Source organism: Camponotus vicinus, unplaced genomic scaffold, assembly GCF_025532165.1.
Source record: "Camponotus vicinus isolate PSW18456_S1 unplaced genomic scaffold, iyCamVici1.0 SCAF_1, whole genome shotgun sequence".
NCBI classification, from domain to species: domain Eukaryota; kingdom Metazoa; phylum Arthropoda; class Insecta; order Hymenoptera; family Formicidae; genus Camponotus; species Camponotus vicinus.
In genome coordinates, this window is record NW_028141945.1 from 11,691,950 (window position 1) to 11,707,567 (window position 15,618).

Here is a 15,618-nt window from a genome sequence, read left to right on the forward strand (position 1 = left end):
TAGAAAAAAATACATATATGATACTTAAAATAAAGCATAAGAAGAATTGAAACAGTGCATTTTTATATTTATTATAGTCTCTCACAATGATGAACGTGCTGATAGAACCTCTCAAGAACTGCGACGTTCCTAGAGACGGTTTGGAAATTCTTCGTCTAATAGAAAGCTGCATACATGGCTGGATAAATATCGTTTTTCCGCGAATTTACATGAGAAAACTCGCCATTAATATCAATTCCGCGATTGACGATTGGTTGATTTCGTTTACGAAAAAAGAGTACCGTGTGACAATGATGGCGTATGCACGTACGGGAAGACTGGTCACCCTGACTCACGTGAGCGTTGCATCTATTGGGAGCATCCTATGGTTCGCATCTGTCTTCCTCAGTAATAAAGAGAAGGTTGTCTTAAATCGTTATTAGATAATTGAATAAAATTCACCAAAACATCTTTAGTTAATAATAAAAAGAATATCTCATCTCTTTCGAATTAGAATATGTGTTATATTTCTATGGATATATATTTTCGATAGGTCGCGACTATAGATAACAACACCGCGTGGAATTTTGTCCTTCCATCAACGTGTATGTACAAAGGAGTTTCATATTCCACGTACAAGGCACTTTATGTTATGCAGATTGTGCAAGGATTTCTAATATTAATATCCGAATGCGCGTGTGACAACTTTTTTTTCAGCATTACTATGCACCTCTGTGGTCAATTGGAGCTTCTTAGAATACAATTCATGGAGATCTGCGAAAAGCGCGATGATGAGAAACATCGTGGGAATATTCTCGGACCACTGGTCAAAAGACATTGTCAGCTGATAGAATTGACTAGGAATATTGAAGACGCTTTCAATATCAATATTTTGCTACGCCTTTCAATAATTAGTGTTGTTATTGCAGCTTCAGGTATATATTCAACATAGTAATTTTAAAACAAATTCGTTGTTGATTTAATCCATTCAAGATCTTATATAAACACGAGCTATATATACACAGTAAAAAAATAAAATGTTAATTATAATATTTTTCACATGTCCCAGAAAGTCCACTTTAAATTTTAAGTTAAAATAACTCATTCGTCTTATGTTACTTATTGACAAACTAAAAATGTTAAATAATTGATACATTACTTTACATTTATTTTTATTATTGTGACTTTAAGTGTAATGTAAAAATAACATACAAATTAATTAAAAATTACATGAAAAAAATAGTTACAATAACTCGTAAGAAATGTTGAGGACATTAACATATAATAGTAATTATTTTAACTTAAATTATTTGTAATAGAAACATTTAATTTTAGTAAATTTAATTATTTTGTATGTCAAAGTTCAAGATTTTTGAAGATACACTAACTTTTCTTAGAATGTTAAATTGACTTTGAGACATGTTGATTGTTTAAAATGATTATGTTAAAAATACTCAAAATAATATTCCATTTCTAGAGACATATACAAAGTGTTAAGTTATGAAGTTGACATAAATGTAACACATGAAAACGTTATAAAAATAATAACATATAGATTGTATGTTAATTTTACATTGAAGTACTAATCAAAACGTGGTAACACAAGAAAATTTTAACATATGGACGTACAATTATATATTGTATATTACACGACACAAAATCTTGTATAAGGACAATAAAAATTACAAGAAAAAATTTATAATATATACACATTTATAATTAAATTAAATTTTTCTTTAATTAATTTAAGATTCATGAATATAGAAGATTCAGAAATAGAAATACAAATTTTACTTTTTAAACTTTACACTCGCTGTTACTCTATTCATATATATTTATAATCATTTTTAATTGATAGTTTTCAATTATAATTTATAATTTATAATTTATATAAATTATATAAGTTAATTTATAATTTTTATTTTCTTATTCTGAATCTTTTATATTTATGAATTTTAAAATTAATTAATGAAAAATTTAATTTTGTTATAAGTGCAATTTTATTATGTGTGCAATTTTTTTTATTTTTATCATTCTCAAGATTATCATAGTATCATTCTTATTATATTATTATTTATGTAAAATATATTATTATATAGTGTATTATGTAAATAATAATATAATAATCTTGAAAATGATGTATATATTTATTATATATAATTTATACACTAGAAAAAAATACATGTATGCATAAAATATATCTTACATATAATTTTCAGGAATAGGAATTATCCTGTCATTCAATAGCCACGATTACAAAGAGATGATAAAAATGGTGATGTCTGTTCAGTTTTATCTAGTACAGACCTTTTTATACACGTATGCCGGTGATATCTTGCAGGATCGAAGTGAGTCGATCGTTTACGCCATATATAGCTCTACGTGGCATGAAATGTCACCTATCATGGTGAAGGATCTGATATTCATTATGATGAGAATGAAAATCCCTCTTCGAATCAGTGCCGGAAAATTTTTCTATCTCGCACGAACCACTATGACGGATCTCCTAAAAACCACTTTATCATACATATCGTTCTTACAGGTGACACTTAATAAATAAAAAGACTGCTATTTTCTGCAAATATAGAAACAAGGGAATATATGTAAATACGTAAAATAGAATATAATTATATTATTAGTAAATATATTATTGTCTAATATTTTCAGTTAATACGTTTTTACTCATTATATATATTTCAAATAAGATTAGATTCATAGTTGACTTAATTTAACTTATTTTATGAAAATTGTGGAAAAAGTGTTTAAATTCTTAATTCGAAAATCATTAACTTAAAAACTGCGAATCGTATTTTATGTTAAATCGTATTTTATATGAAATCTATAACGAAATATGCAATTTTGGAAAGAAACTACTACAGCAAGTCAGTTGCAACTGAAAAAGCGAAAGAAAAATAAAACTGTCTCTTTTTCTTTTCGTTCTTTTTTCATAAAAAAATTATTTCCATCAATTGTTGAAACAACTGTACTTGAGAAAATAATATACCATTTTGATAATATGTTAAGCATTTAAATTGCATCACAATTTCAATAAGATATAAACCGCGAACTGCAACTTCCACCGCAATGGATCGATTTGATTATGAACAAAGGCTAGCATTAGGTAGTAACTGTCATTCCAATTTGATTGCAACCATGGGATGGAAGGATGAAGTGGCGTACGCTATGACCCCTCTCAAAATCTTAACTGTGCCTATAGGTGGTTGGCCCTTGCAAGAGTACAATAAGTTTGCTTTAGCTCGACATATCTTGTCTACTTGCGGGTTGGTAAGTTTCTCAATTTTACGGCAGAAACCAAGATTTCTCCTCTGTTTTCGATATAGAATAAAACGGTGTAATACACATTTGTTTAAATTCTTATAAAATACACTTATGAAGGTTTTCTTGGTAGTTGAAATTTATAAAATTTATTAATATTACAATTAATAATTGTCCTAACTTTTGATTAATTGAAATATTCTAATTATGAAGTCAACTTTTTGAAAATAAAAAGGGCGTTCCCTCCCTCTTCCCCCTGTCGATGAAAAATAAAAGCCACAGATAAATATAATCAACAAAAATAATTTTTTTTTTAATTCGATAAAACAAAAATTCATATTTTAACTCAATAAAAATACTAATTGAATATTTATAAGAATAGCATCTCTTTTTATTTCTTCTAAAAAACATTAACATTTTTGTAATGACTTAACCTTCATCATTGCTTCTAGCAATGCTTCTTCATTTTATTTCGCTCTTGTAGGTTTATACATTTTACTCGTGATTTGAAAAAATAATAAAAAAATAATTTAAAAGAATATTATAAATTAGAGTTAAGGTATATTTCCTCTAGTGTGTGGCTTTTTGTATCTTTTTTGCATCCTCATACATTGAATAGAAAAACATTTGTATATGACTGTCATTATATTTACATTCTATAAATTGTATGTGTCTTTAGAAATATAATAAGAACATGTATAAAAATAATGATTTTTATTGAATGGAAAATAATTAGAAATATTTACCAACACATTTTTCCTCAAAAATTATTAATTTTAATTGTTTTAAATAATAAAGTTTATTTTAAATATAAAATCGCACTCAGAGCAATTTTATACGGTTTTCAAATTGACTATGTATTGTCAATTATCCAAAGCCGTTTCAATAACTTATTAAAAAAGCTCATGTCTGAACAATGAGTAAAGCATTGGCCAGGACATTACACCGTTTTATCTTAAAATTAATAAGCATGTACATATATTATATGATTTTATATGATTTTATTTTATACATCATATGATATTTTATGATTTTCCCGAGGTTGAATGTTGAAAATAATATTGACATAAAAAGCGAATATAAAGCAACTTTGCAATAAATAGATCGATTCTTGCTTCCTAATGCAGAGCGTGATAGTGATCGTACAAGCTCTCGAGCTCTATTACAATTGTACCGGCGCGAATGCGAATCTCGATGCTCTGACGCTCTTGGCATGTGGCATTCTCGCTTTGTTAAAAATAATATGGTTTCGTATATACGCCGATAATCTGATTTGCAATTACTCCTCTGCCATGAACGATTATCTCGCAATCGACACCGAGGAGAAGCGCGCCGTTATACGAAAGCACGCTTCTTGGGGAAGGATGATTTCAATCATCGCCCTGCTGATTACTTATGTCGATTCACTCATCTTCATCGTGGGACATGCATCAGTGAGTAGCGAGGAGGGTAAAATTAATATAACCATTCTAGGTCATCAGGCGGGGTATGCTGTTCCGTCAACATGTACCTTGACGCACTTTCACATCTCGACGAGCACGTATTTAGTGATTTTCGTGCTTGAATATATCTATCTGATGATCATGTGCACCAGTAATCATGGTAAATCATTTGGCAATAATATGTAAATATATACAAGATAAATAAAAAATTATTACGTAAATAATTATTATATTTGAATAATTAAATAAATAAATAAATATATATATATATATATATAAATTTATATAATAATTATATAAATAATTATTAAATAATTACAAATATTGTTTACATTTATATATAAAAATATAATTTTATATAAATTCATATAATTATATGCATATATAAAATATTAATTTATCTTAGACATTATTTCAGATATTTTTTGAAATATTTTTGAAATATTTATCAGACGTCTTGTAATGAATTTTCTAAATTCTGCATTTCTATTTTGAGTGTATTACTTTGATCACTATCAAATATGAAGTAAGCTTTTTATTTTGAGTTAAATGAAATATCTAGAGGAGTTGTGTAAAAAATATTAAACATTTTTTTTTATCGATATCAAAATTTTTTTCTTTAATATGAGTTGTCCTTTGATATATATATTCCCAATAACACATCAACGAATGTGGAAGATATTATTAACCATAATTTTTTAAGGTAGCGATTCTCTGTTCCTTCACATTACATTACACATTTGTGGCCAATTGAAAATTTTAAAGACCAGTTTCATCAATTTTGATGTTACAAGCCCGGATGTTTACAAACGTTTCAAGGAACTGATTTTGAGACACGATCATTTGATAAGAATGGCTAGGAAGCTCGCTGAGATAGTCAGTTTTGTTTTAGTGGTACAATTGTTTATCAGCAGTATGCTTATATGTATAGTAGGTGAATATGCTGTTTTGGTGCATTCGTGCATCGGCAAAAAGGTGAGATGCCAAAAAAATTTATATTAGACGGATATATATGTCTTTACAGGATTTCAATTTATCGTTGCATTAACAACTAGCGATTTTAGTATGATGTCGAAAAGTTTTATGGTACTTAGCGCTTTTATGGCACAGTTAACGGTATATAGTATCGTGGGGGATTATTTAAAAACGCAAATGGAAGAAGTCGCGCAGTCGGTTTATCAATGCGCTTGGTACAATCTTCCTGTGAAGTTGACAAGAAACATAGCGTTTATCATGATGTGGAATCAGTTTCCGATTAAGCTGCAAGCTGGCAATTTTATTGTGGTGGACCTCGAAAGTTATATGAGTATCCTAAAAACTTCTGCTTCGTATTTGTCTGTTCTACATGTAATGATGAACACATAAAGCATTTGATATAAATCATATTTCTCACCGATTAATCATTTAGAGAAACATTATAACAGAATTTTAATAAAATTGCTAATTATGATCAATATATTCAGCTGTTTATGCCACATCAAAAGAATCTCTCACTCGTATAATAATAAAATGCACATCAAAAACTTTTTCATTATTTATTGTCTTAGGAATTGCATTAAAACTTCTAAATTAAATTACATTCTCGATAAAAATAAGTCGTTCTAAGATAAAAGATATTATATCAATGTGATAAATATTATGTTATTTAAAAAACGACATAATAAAACGACGGAATAAAAATAAATCTTCCTCTTTTTCTATTCATTTTTTGATTTTCTGTTTTCATAATAAAAAAATTGTTTTTCTTTCAACTGTTTAAATAACAATATTTTTAAAATATTAGATCACATGTTAGTAGTAAGACTATGAGGTTTCTAACGCAGGGGCTCCGAGGGGGGTGAGGGGCGAGGGGGAACCGCGGGCGGGGGGGGGTGACGTCACGGGGGGGTGACGTCACGCGGGGGGGGTGACGTCACGTGCGGGGGATGATGACGTCACGCGGGGGATGATGACGTCACGTGCGGGGGATGATGACGTCACGCGGAGATGATGACGTCACGCGGGGGATGATGACGTCACGCGGAGATGATGACATCACGCGGGGGATGATGACGTCACGCGATGGATGAGGGGGTCCGCGCGGGTAGGGGGGATCCGCGGCGCGAGCGATGGACGAGGGGGTCCGCGCGGGTAGGGGGGATCCGCGGCGCGAGCGATGGACGAGGGGGTCCGCGCGGGTAGGGGGGATCCGCGGCGCGAGCGATGGACGAGGGGGTCCGCGCGGGTAGGGGGGATCCGCGGCGCGAGCGATGGACGAGGGGGTCCGCGCGGGTAGGGGGGATCCGCGGCGCGAGCGATGGACGAGGGGGTCCGCGCGGGTAGGGGGGATCCGCGGAAAGAAGACGGTGGTGTGAGAAGAATAGCGCTACGTGTGGGAAAAGGATAGCGTAAAGTGTGTGAAGAGGACAGTGCGACAAGGATGACACGTGACATCATCAACATGTGACAAGGATGGCGTCAACGTGGGACAAGGACGACGCATTATAAGATGCCACATAGGTGGGAGCAGGACGACGCAAAGGTAAGTGAGTGATAGCGACGAGCTTGTGAATGAGAGAGAACGATAATAGCGCGAAGAGAACGCATACGAAAGAGAACTATAATATCGCGAGAACAACGTGTGCGAGAGAGAACGATAATAGCTAAGATAACGCGTGCGAGCGAGAACGAAGATATCGCGAGACTTACAACTAACGCGAGACTTATTGTTAGAACGATAGCGCGTACGAAAGAGAGAGAGAACGATAAATTCTTACAATTAGCGCAAGAGAGACGCAAGGGATGGGAACGCAAGGAGAGGCGCGTAAATAAATACATTTCTTTTCAATACTAAATATAACATTTATTTTAAAATGTGTGCGTGTATTATACAATTTGTGTGTGTGTGTGTGTGTGTGTGTGTGTGTGTGTCTAATAAAATAATAATATAATAATATAAAATTTAAAATTTAAAAAAAAATAATAATAATATAATAATAAAATAATAAGAATAATATATTTGGGGGGAGTGCGCCGGGCTAAGGAGGAGGCCGCTCCTAGAATGCTAAGGGGTCGATGTGCCGGGCTGAGTGGAGCCGCTCCTGGAACAGAAAAAGACATTTGAATAGTTTTTAATAATTTATTTTAGAACTTTTGATATATTATAAATTGAAAGTTACTTACAAATTATGTTTCTTGAAAGAAGAGTTCGTTACGCGTCGCCGAATTTTCGCTCTGAGTAGGCAGCATGTAATAAGGTTCCAGCAACTCCTCTCGTTGCTCTTCTATACTAGGAGGTTCAGATGGTAAAAAATGTATCTTCCATATTTCCATTCGGTCAGTATTATATACTATGATGGACATATTATCTACATCATATCCTTGTCTCTTGAGGGTACGGAACGTATGACAATATTCCTGGTAACAATCCTTGCAGTCTAGGACAGATCTTATCACCGTTACCTCCGTGCCGCAGTGACAGCACCTAAACGGTGTAAACGGTCCCTCGAAGAACCCGTGGAAATAATTATGTTTTAATGCATAATTTCGATAAAATCCGTACCGACAATCCTTGCAGTAGTGTCGGTTTCGACGTTGGTAGGATTCGGTCCAGAAACATTTTGCAATGTGTATTCTCGGGAGATCAGAGTAAAAGCGAGGATCGGACCTCGGTTTGTATGGTTTAGGAATACACATAATTTTGTTCACTTTTCTTCCTCACACACTCTCCACAACTTTGTGACAAGCACAGAACAACGAAAGAAATAATATTCTAATGTCGCAGGCTCCTCTTCATTATATATCTTTTAATATCTTTTGTCTCATTCCAACTAGAGCATCACGTCTCATCTACCTCAGCATTTCTCTACATCTTTAGCGGAGCGTGTTGAGAAAAGTATAACTATTCTTATTCGTATGGAAGGAAAGAATTAAAATCATAGATGGAATAAAAATAATTATTTATTGCACGCATCGTAAAGAATATCATTTACAGCACATGTTAATAATTCGCAATCGATTAATGATTCGCTGTTAAAGACGTCACTATCACGTATCGTTTTTACAGCATCGCATACAGTAGTAATATTGTTACGTCGTAAAACAGTTTCAAATTGTTTAAATTTTTCATTTACGAGATACGTATTCTCGCATAACCAATTATGCATATGATCGATACAATTTTCAAAATTAAATAAATGTAATAATGTCGGTGGTTTCATGTACAAAGAATTGTCACATAATGTGAGTTTTACAATTTTCGATTGATACATTTCGATCGATAAATCTCCAATCCTTAATGCGAGAGCAGTCGATTGTAGAAATTGTTCAATGTCTGCTTGCTTCTGCATCAACAAATTCCACGTTGAAAAAGGCAACACTATTTGATTGCCTCGATTATCACCGAGAATCAGTTCCACGTACGACACAGCTCCAACGCTTATTCCAATGTCCAAATACTTGTACGACGTTGGGGTTAGAGCGTATCTTCTTCCAAGTATGCGAGTCGCACGACGAGGCTGAATGCTATAAAAATATATAAATTAGATCAATATTTAAAAAAATTAAATAATTAAATATTTAAAGATCGAAACTTACGTGTCACATTTTTGCTTCTTACACGGTGGAGTTTCACCGTTTCGAATCGGAACGTAAAAATTCATGTTGATTTCTTCAGTGAACCTTTCACACGCGCGATTGATGCAATACTGATCGTATTAGAATTAATATCAATTCAAATAGTATCGCAAATTGCAATGTAGAGGGGATTATTGCTGACACGACATTTTAATTTCCTCTAAAATTTTGTCGCGCCGATATACGGCTGCGATGACATCATCATCCCTAGAACAAAGATTTAGCTGAATTCGCTAAAATCGAGCGCCGGTGTACGGCTGCTCCCGACGCAACCACGTTAGATTTTTCAAATGTATGTGACAAAACGCGAAATTATCAAGGTTAAATTGCAAACGTTACTCCGGGAATTTTTTAAGATGAAATCATTCTAGAATGTTCGATGATATGCATGAGACAGTATATAAATCATGCCGTCAAGGTTAAAACACACATCACCCCTAGACAAAGATTTAGCTGAATGTGCTAAAATCGTGCGCCGATGTACGGCTGCTCCCGACGCAACCACGTCAGATTTTTTCAAATGTACGTGACAAAACGTAAAATTTTCAAGGTTAAATTGCGCATCAGAACAAAGATTTAGCTGAATGCGCTAAAATCGAGCGTCGATGTACGGCTGCTCCTGATGCAATCACGTCAGATTTTTCAAATGTACGTGACAAAACGCGAAATTTTCAAGGTTAAGATGTGCATCGGAACAAAGATTAACCGCCAAGGTTAAAACGCACATCACCCCTAGACAAAGATTTAGCTAAATGTGCTAAAATCAAGCGCCGTTTTACGGCTGCTCCCGATGCAACCACATCAGATTTTTCAAATGTACGTGACAAAACGCGAAATTATCAAGGTTAAATTGCAGACGCTACTCCAGGGAATTTTTTAAGATGAAATCATTCTAGAATGTTCGATGATATGCACGAGACAGTATATAAATCATGATCAAGAGGCACGCCCCGCCAGTAATTTTGCTAAAGTACATCCGGAACTATCATTGGGAAGCGCATTTCGCAAGTGTGTTACAATATGGAGGAACAAAATTTGCGAGAGCAATCCACATTGATTGATTCGCTGGAAGATTACATTGTGTGGGAACAACGATGCGACCAATACATCGAGTCGTTGGAAGAGCAAAGTCGCATCAAGCGACCGCGATTATCGATCGGAAATCGACAATCGCTGATTGCTCGGATCGCGCGCCTCGAAGGGTTGAAAAATTCGGTACGTGGACGTTTCGTACACGCGGGTGCCGGATGTAGCGCGCGTCAAAATAGACTTGTGTGGCGCGAGATTGATACGGCGTTCGAGAGTCGCGTATCGACTGGTGCGGTGATAAACTATAATCACATTGAACCTCGCCAATTTCTCGATGACGCCAAAGACATAGTGATAGAACATGTGCAGGACGTTATGAAAAAACACTGTAATGTGAAAGTGAACACTATATTTAACGGTGAATTCGTGGCTGGGGATAAACACGCCAACAAAAGTATCAATACGCGAAACTATCAACTCTTTCGCACATCCGATTTACGCGAGTGGTACGAACGGCGCGTTATCGAACCCACCCTAGCGTCTCTGGAAGAGTTTCAGGAACGCGACAGCGGGTGGGCTTTGTCGCGAATATTAAATTTAACTGTAAATATAAATAAGTATAATCCTATGCGTGCGGGATGTCACATTAAGTTACCGCGGGAGATTATGTTGAAAAGAGCGGTGATTAATGTACAATCAAAGGACAATGCATGTTTCGCGTGGGCAGTGGTCGCCGCCCTATACCCCGCCGAAAGAGACACGAATCGGGAATCATCGTACCCGCATTACACGACAGTGCTGAATCTCCGGGACATTGAGTTTCCAGTGACTGTGAACCAAATAAAAAATTTTGAACTTGCCAATGACATTTCTATAAATGTGTACAGCATCGAAGACAAGAACAGCATTGTCCCGATGCGTCTTACGGAGCAGAAGCAGGATAAGCATATCAACTTGCTGTACATTGAAGACGACAACAGCGTCGGACATTTCACTTGGGTTAAGAATTTATCCCGGCTCGTGAGCTCACAATTGAGCAAACACAAGAATCCAAAATATATCTGCGATCGGTAAGTTTAATTTGAATAATTATAAGTTATGTAGCAAATTGTATATAAATCTAAAAAAATTTTTCTTTTACAGATGCCTGCATTATTTTAATTCGGACACCAAGTTGCAGTCGCATACGGTCGACTGTGGAAAGATGAATGATTGCGCTGTCCGATTGCCGAGCGATAAGGACAAGTGGTTATCGTTCAACAACTTTAATCGGAAGGAGCGGCTTCCATTTGTGGTCTACGCCGACCTGGAATGCGTTCTGGCCAAGACGGAAGAAGAGAAAAACGCATATCAACATCACCAAGTATTTAGTTTAGCTTATTATGTACATTGTTCATACGACGAATCTTTATCGGCATATCATTCGCGTCGTAGCGCCGATTGTATAGCATGGTTCGCCGCAGACCTCAAAAATTTAGCGTTACGTGTAAAAAATATTTTAAAAACAAATGTCCCCATGGTAAATTTGACGTCCGAAGAGTGGGAGAAATTCCATAGCGCCACTCAATGTCATATATGCGAAAAACCGTTCGTGCAAGACGATACACGCGTTCGCGATCATTGCCATCTGACCGGGCGGTACAGAGGTCCAGCACACTCAAATTGCAATTTAAATTATAAAGAATCTTTTTGTATTCCCATAGTTTTTCACAATTTATCCGGTTATGATTCACATTTCATTATCGAGGAAATAGCCACATCGTTCGAAGGGAAAATCGAGTTACTTCCGATAACAAAAGAGAAATATATTTCGTTTACAAAAGATGTTTGTATGGATGAAGAATCAAAAAATCATGTAAAATTACGTTTCATCGATTCATTCAAATTTCTCGCATCGAGTCTCGACAAATTGGCATCGTTTTTGGACAAAGATAAACTCAAAATTTTAAAATCAGAATTTCAAAATTTATCAACAGAAAATTTCAATTTGTTAACGCGAAAAGGTGTATTTCCGTACGAATACATCGACTCTGTAGAGAGGTTGCAAGATACGTGTTTACCACCGCGCGAATCGTTTTACAGTTCCTTGACCGGTGACACTGTATCCGAGAGCGATTACGCGCACGCCGAGAACATCTGGACGCGATTCTCCATTCGAACGCTAGGAGAATATAGCGATTTATATCTTAAAATTGATGTCTTGTTATTAGCAGACATTTTCGAAAACTTTCGAGATAAATGTATCGAAAGTTACGGACTCGACCCCGCGTATTACTATACTCTCCCCGGATACACGTGGGACGCCATGTTGAAACATACCAAGATCACGTTCGAGCTGCTTACTGACATCGACATGGTTATGTTCATCGAACGTGGTATACGCGGCGGTCTGAGTCAATGTTCGGGTAGATACGCTCGCGCTAATAACAAGTACATGGAGTCGTACGATCCATCGAAACCATCATCGTACTTGATGTACTTTGATGTAAATAATTTGTACGGATGGGCAATGTGTCAACCGTTGCCTTACGCCAATTTTCAATGGGTCGACGATGTGACCAATTTTGATGTATCATCCATCACGCTAGATTCGCCTACAGGCTATGTCCTCGAAGTGGACCTCGAGTACCCGCAACATCTTCACGATGCGCACACTGACCTGCCGTTTTGCCCGACACGCGACAAACCACCTGGCAAGCGGGAATTTAAACTGCTTGCAACGCTATACGATAAGAAGCGTTACGTGATACACTATCGCAACCTGCAGCAGTGTACGCGTCACGGTCTTCGCGTAACAAAAATACATCGAATTTTACAGTTTTCACAATCTCCGTGGCTTCGAAATTACATAGAATTAAATACACATTTTAGAACATTGGCTAAAAATGATTTCGAAAAAAATTTATATAAATTAATGAACAATGCAGTGTTTGGTAAAACGATGGAAAATGTGCGCAATCGTGTCGATGTTAAATTGTTAACAAAGTGGGATGGTCGGTATGGCGCAGAGGCAATGATCGCGAAACCAAATTTCCACAGCAGAAGCGTTTTTTCAGAAAACTTAATCGCTGTGGAATTGCGCAAACTCGAGGTGAAATTCTACAAACCGATTTACGTGGGTATGTGCATACTCGACATATCCAAGACATGTTTGTACGAGTTTCATCACGAGTATATGACGCCAATGTATCGCGACAAATGCCAGGTAATGTACACCGATACGGATAGTCTCATATATCACATTGAGTGCGCGGATGTGTATGAGAATATGAAGCGCGATATCATCAGATTCGACACGAGCGATTATGCAGTGGATAATGCGTATGGTATACCGCTTGTAAATAAAAAGGTACCGGGCCTGATGAAGGACGAAAACAACGGTACCATAATGACCGAATTCGTCGGGCTCAGAGCAAAGATGTACGCGTTACGAGTGAATGGAAAAAAGGACACGAAGAAAGTTAAAGGTGTCAAGAGTAACGTTGTTGCGAGAACGATAACGTTTGACGACTACATGCGGTGTTTGAAAGAAGAAATTGAAATGACGCGTCAGCAGTCGTGTATACGATCTAAACTGCACCAAGTATACACGATCTGCGAGACGAAAATTGCTCTGAGTCCGTACGACGATAAGCGGTATATCGTACCCGAAACCACCGATACGTTACCGTGGGGACATTATAGAATACCATTGTAAATAAATGTATATTTTATTTATTATTAATTGTATATTTTGTACATAACCATGTATATATTTTTATATTTAATACACTTTATATATTTTTATATTATTAAATATTTATATATTAAATTATTTATATAGTTTATATGTATATTATTTTAATAAATATTTATAATACACTATTTTTATGTATCCAAGAGTTGTATGATTTATCCATTCCCAACCATTTCACGTATACGTCATCACCCTTTTCCCGCAAAATTTTTTCCACGAGATATACGTCGGGATTAGCGACGCGTTGTAATTCGTATTCGTAGAATCCTCCAGCGACGGGATCTCCACGCGAATCTTGGAGTATGAATGTCGCGGGATTAGTTTTCTGCACCTCGACAATCTTAAAAACTTCGGTCGTCCAATTAGGTGTGAAACCTTTTTCAAAGATGGTCTTGTATTTGCTTACGCGTACCGAATCGCCTACTTTAAATTTTGTCGGAGCCGCAATTTTTACGTTGCTATACACCGTATTTAAAAGTTTTTCGGCGATCGCTGGAGTGACGTCGGCAGGTCTCATACCGATGGTGCGATGTTTTCGCGTATTGTACTCTGCAACGAGTCGAGATAGCTCGTCGATCCATTTGTAATTTCCGTTGAGCGTAAACATTTTCCACATATTGTTTTTCAAAGTACGATTGAATCGTTCCACGACCGAGGCTTTCATAATGGAATACGTCGAGTAATGATTAATGTTGTGTTTCTTCATGAGTTTCTGCACACTCGCGTTGTAAAATTCTTTTCCTCTGTCGGTTTGAAAATTTTTCGGACACCTTTTATCGTCTCCAATAATCTTTGCGATCGTTTCGGACATTTCGTTTCCGCTCTTGCTCTTGAGCGGTACGGCCCACGCATACTTGCTCAACACATCGATAACTGTGAGTATGTATTTATGACCCTTGTTGAGTCGAGAATACGAACGCATGTCGACCACGTCCGCCTGCCACAGATCGTCGTATCCGCATACAATGACGCGTCTTCGTGGAAAATTTCTTCTCGCCGGAGCATGTAGTTCCTCGACAAGTTGTCGCTTTTCGGAGGTGTTTATCTTCTTTCGCACGTTTGATCGAGGCATAATTAATATTGCGATATTAGTATGTCTCGTTTACTGTGTCGAGTCAGATGTTGCATATCTCAGCACATTCTTTATCTCATCCATCATTATTCGTAGCGCCTGCACGTGTGTTTCAAGCGTGATAATTTTTTGCTCAATTTCTCCCTGTCGATCTCTCAAAAGTTTATCCACATATCGTTTGTTGACGGCGTCAGTATCAGTTTCCGGTTGCGCTACACGTTGAATCTTGCGCGACCTTGCGTCAAAGCCGGTAGTAGTCTGGCAGAGAGCATTATCGCGAACGTAATTTCTCAATAATCCATTCCATTGATAGTACAAATTATTCGACGTTCCGAGCGATAATCCAAATTTATTAATCGACATTTCGGTACCGAGAACTTTGACGGAATGACATGTATCGTTGACGCATAGTTTAATTTATAATAATGCCAGCCTCGCGAAGTTCTTCGATAATTGACAAGATTTCATTG

At 36.2% G+C, this 15,618-nt stretch overlaps 4 protein-coding genes across 4 annotated transcripts; 3 read left to right on the forward strand and 1 right to left on the reverse strand.

The window, feature by feature from the left end:
* Positions 1 to 703: 703 nt before the first annotated feature.
* Positions 704 to 2,539, forward strand: LOC145977618 (4-vinylanisole receptor-like). The gene is made up of 2 exons (XM_083109703.1): positions 704 to 914; positions 2,199 to 2,539. Exons 1-2 carry the CDS (start codon positions 704 to 706, stop codon positions 2,537 to 2,539), a joined length of 552 nt encoding a protein of 183 aa, XP_082965829.1.
* Positions 2,540 to 3,132: 593 nt separating this feature from the next.
* Positions 3,133 to 6,062, forward strand: LOC145974325 (4-vinylanisole receptor-like). Its single transcript, XM_083104119.1, has 4 exons — positions 3,133 to 3,264; positions 4,383 to 4,857; positions 5,401 to 5,631; positions 5,722 to 6,062. Exons 1-4 carry the CDS (start codon positions 3,133 to 3,135, stop codon positions 6,060 to 6,062), a joined length of 1,179 nt encoding a protein of 392 aa, XP_082960245.1.
* A 2,556-nt stretch (positions 6,063 to 8,618) lies between these two features.
* LOC145974466 (uncharacterized) lies at positions 8,619 to 10,149 on the reverse strand. Its single transcript, XM_083104310.1, has 2 exons — positions 9,273 to 10,149; positions 8,619 to 9,200 (listed from the first exon to the last, which is right to left on the reverse strand). The coding sequence occupies exons 1-2, from the start codon at positions 9,335 to 9,337 to the stop codon at positions 8,633 to 8,635; spliced, it is 633 nt and encodes a 210-aa protein (XP_082960436.1). The 5' UTR covers positions 9,338 to 10,149; the 3' UTR covers positions 8,619 to 8,632.
* Positions 10,150 to 11,255: 1,106 nt separating this feature from the next.
* On the forward strand, positions 11,256 to 14,214 carry LOC145977619 (uncharacterized). Its single transcript, XM_083109704.1, has 2 exons — positions 11,256 to 11,410; positions 11,484 to 14,214. The coding sequence occupies exons 1-2, from the start codon at positions 11,256 to 11,258 to the stop codon at positions 14,035 to 14,037; spliced, it is 2,709 nt and encodes a 902-aa protein (XP_082965830.1). The 3' UTR covers positions 14,038 to 14,214.
* The last annotated feature ends 1,404 nt before the right edge of the window (positions 14,215 to 15,618 follow it).

Bases quoted from the DNA above. Each gene is read 5' to 3' on its own strand.
- LOC145974466 (XM_083104310.1), bottom strand. From the start codon at position 9,337: ATGAATTTTTACGTTCCGATTCGAAACGGTGAAACTCCACCGTGTAAG. The intron at 9,201-9,272 runs GTAAGTTTCGAT...ATATTTTTATAG, and splicing joins AAGAAGCAAAAATGTGACAC to CATTCAGCCTCGTCGTGCGA.
- LOC145977618 (XM_083109703.1), top strand. From the start codon at position 704: ATGCACCTCTGTGGTCAATTGGAGCTTCTTAGAATACAATTCATGGAG. The intron at 915-2,198 runs GTATATATTCAA...TATAATTTTCAG, and splicing joins TGTTGTTATTGCAGCTTCAG to GAATAGGAATTATCCTGTCA.
- LOC145977619 (XM_083109704.1), top strand. From the start codon at position 11,256: ATGCGTCTTACGGAGCAGAAGCAGGATAAGCATATCAACTTGCTGTAC. The intron at 11,411-11,483 runs GTAAGTTTAATT...TTTCTTTTACAG, and splicing joins CCAAAATATATCTGCGATCG to ATGCCTGCATTATTTTAATT.
- LOC145974325 (XM_083104119.1), top strand. From the start codon at position 3,133: ATGGGATGGAAGGATGAAGTGGCGTACGCTATGACCCCTCTCAAAATC. The intron at 3,265-4,382 runs GTAAGTTTCTCA...TTCCTAATGCAG, and splicing joins TCTTGTCTACTTGCGGGTTG to AGCGTGATAGTGATCGTACA. The intron at 5,632-5,721 runs GTGAATATGCTG...ATGTCTTTACAG, and splicing joins TATGCTTATATGTATAGTAG to GATTTCAATTTATCGTTGCA.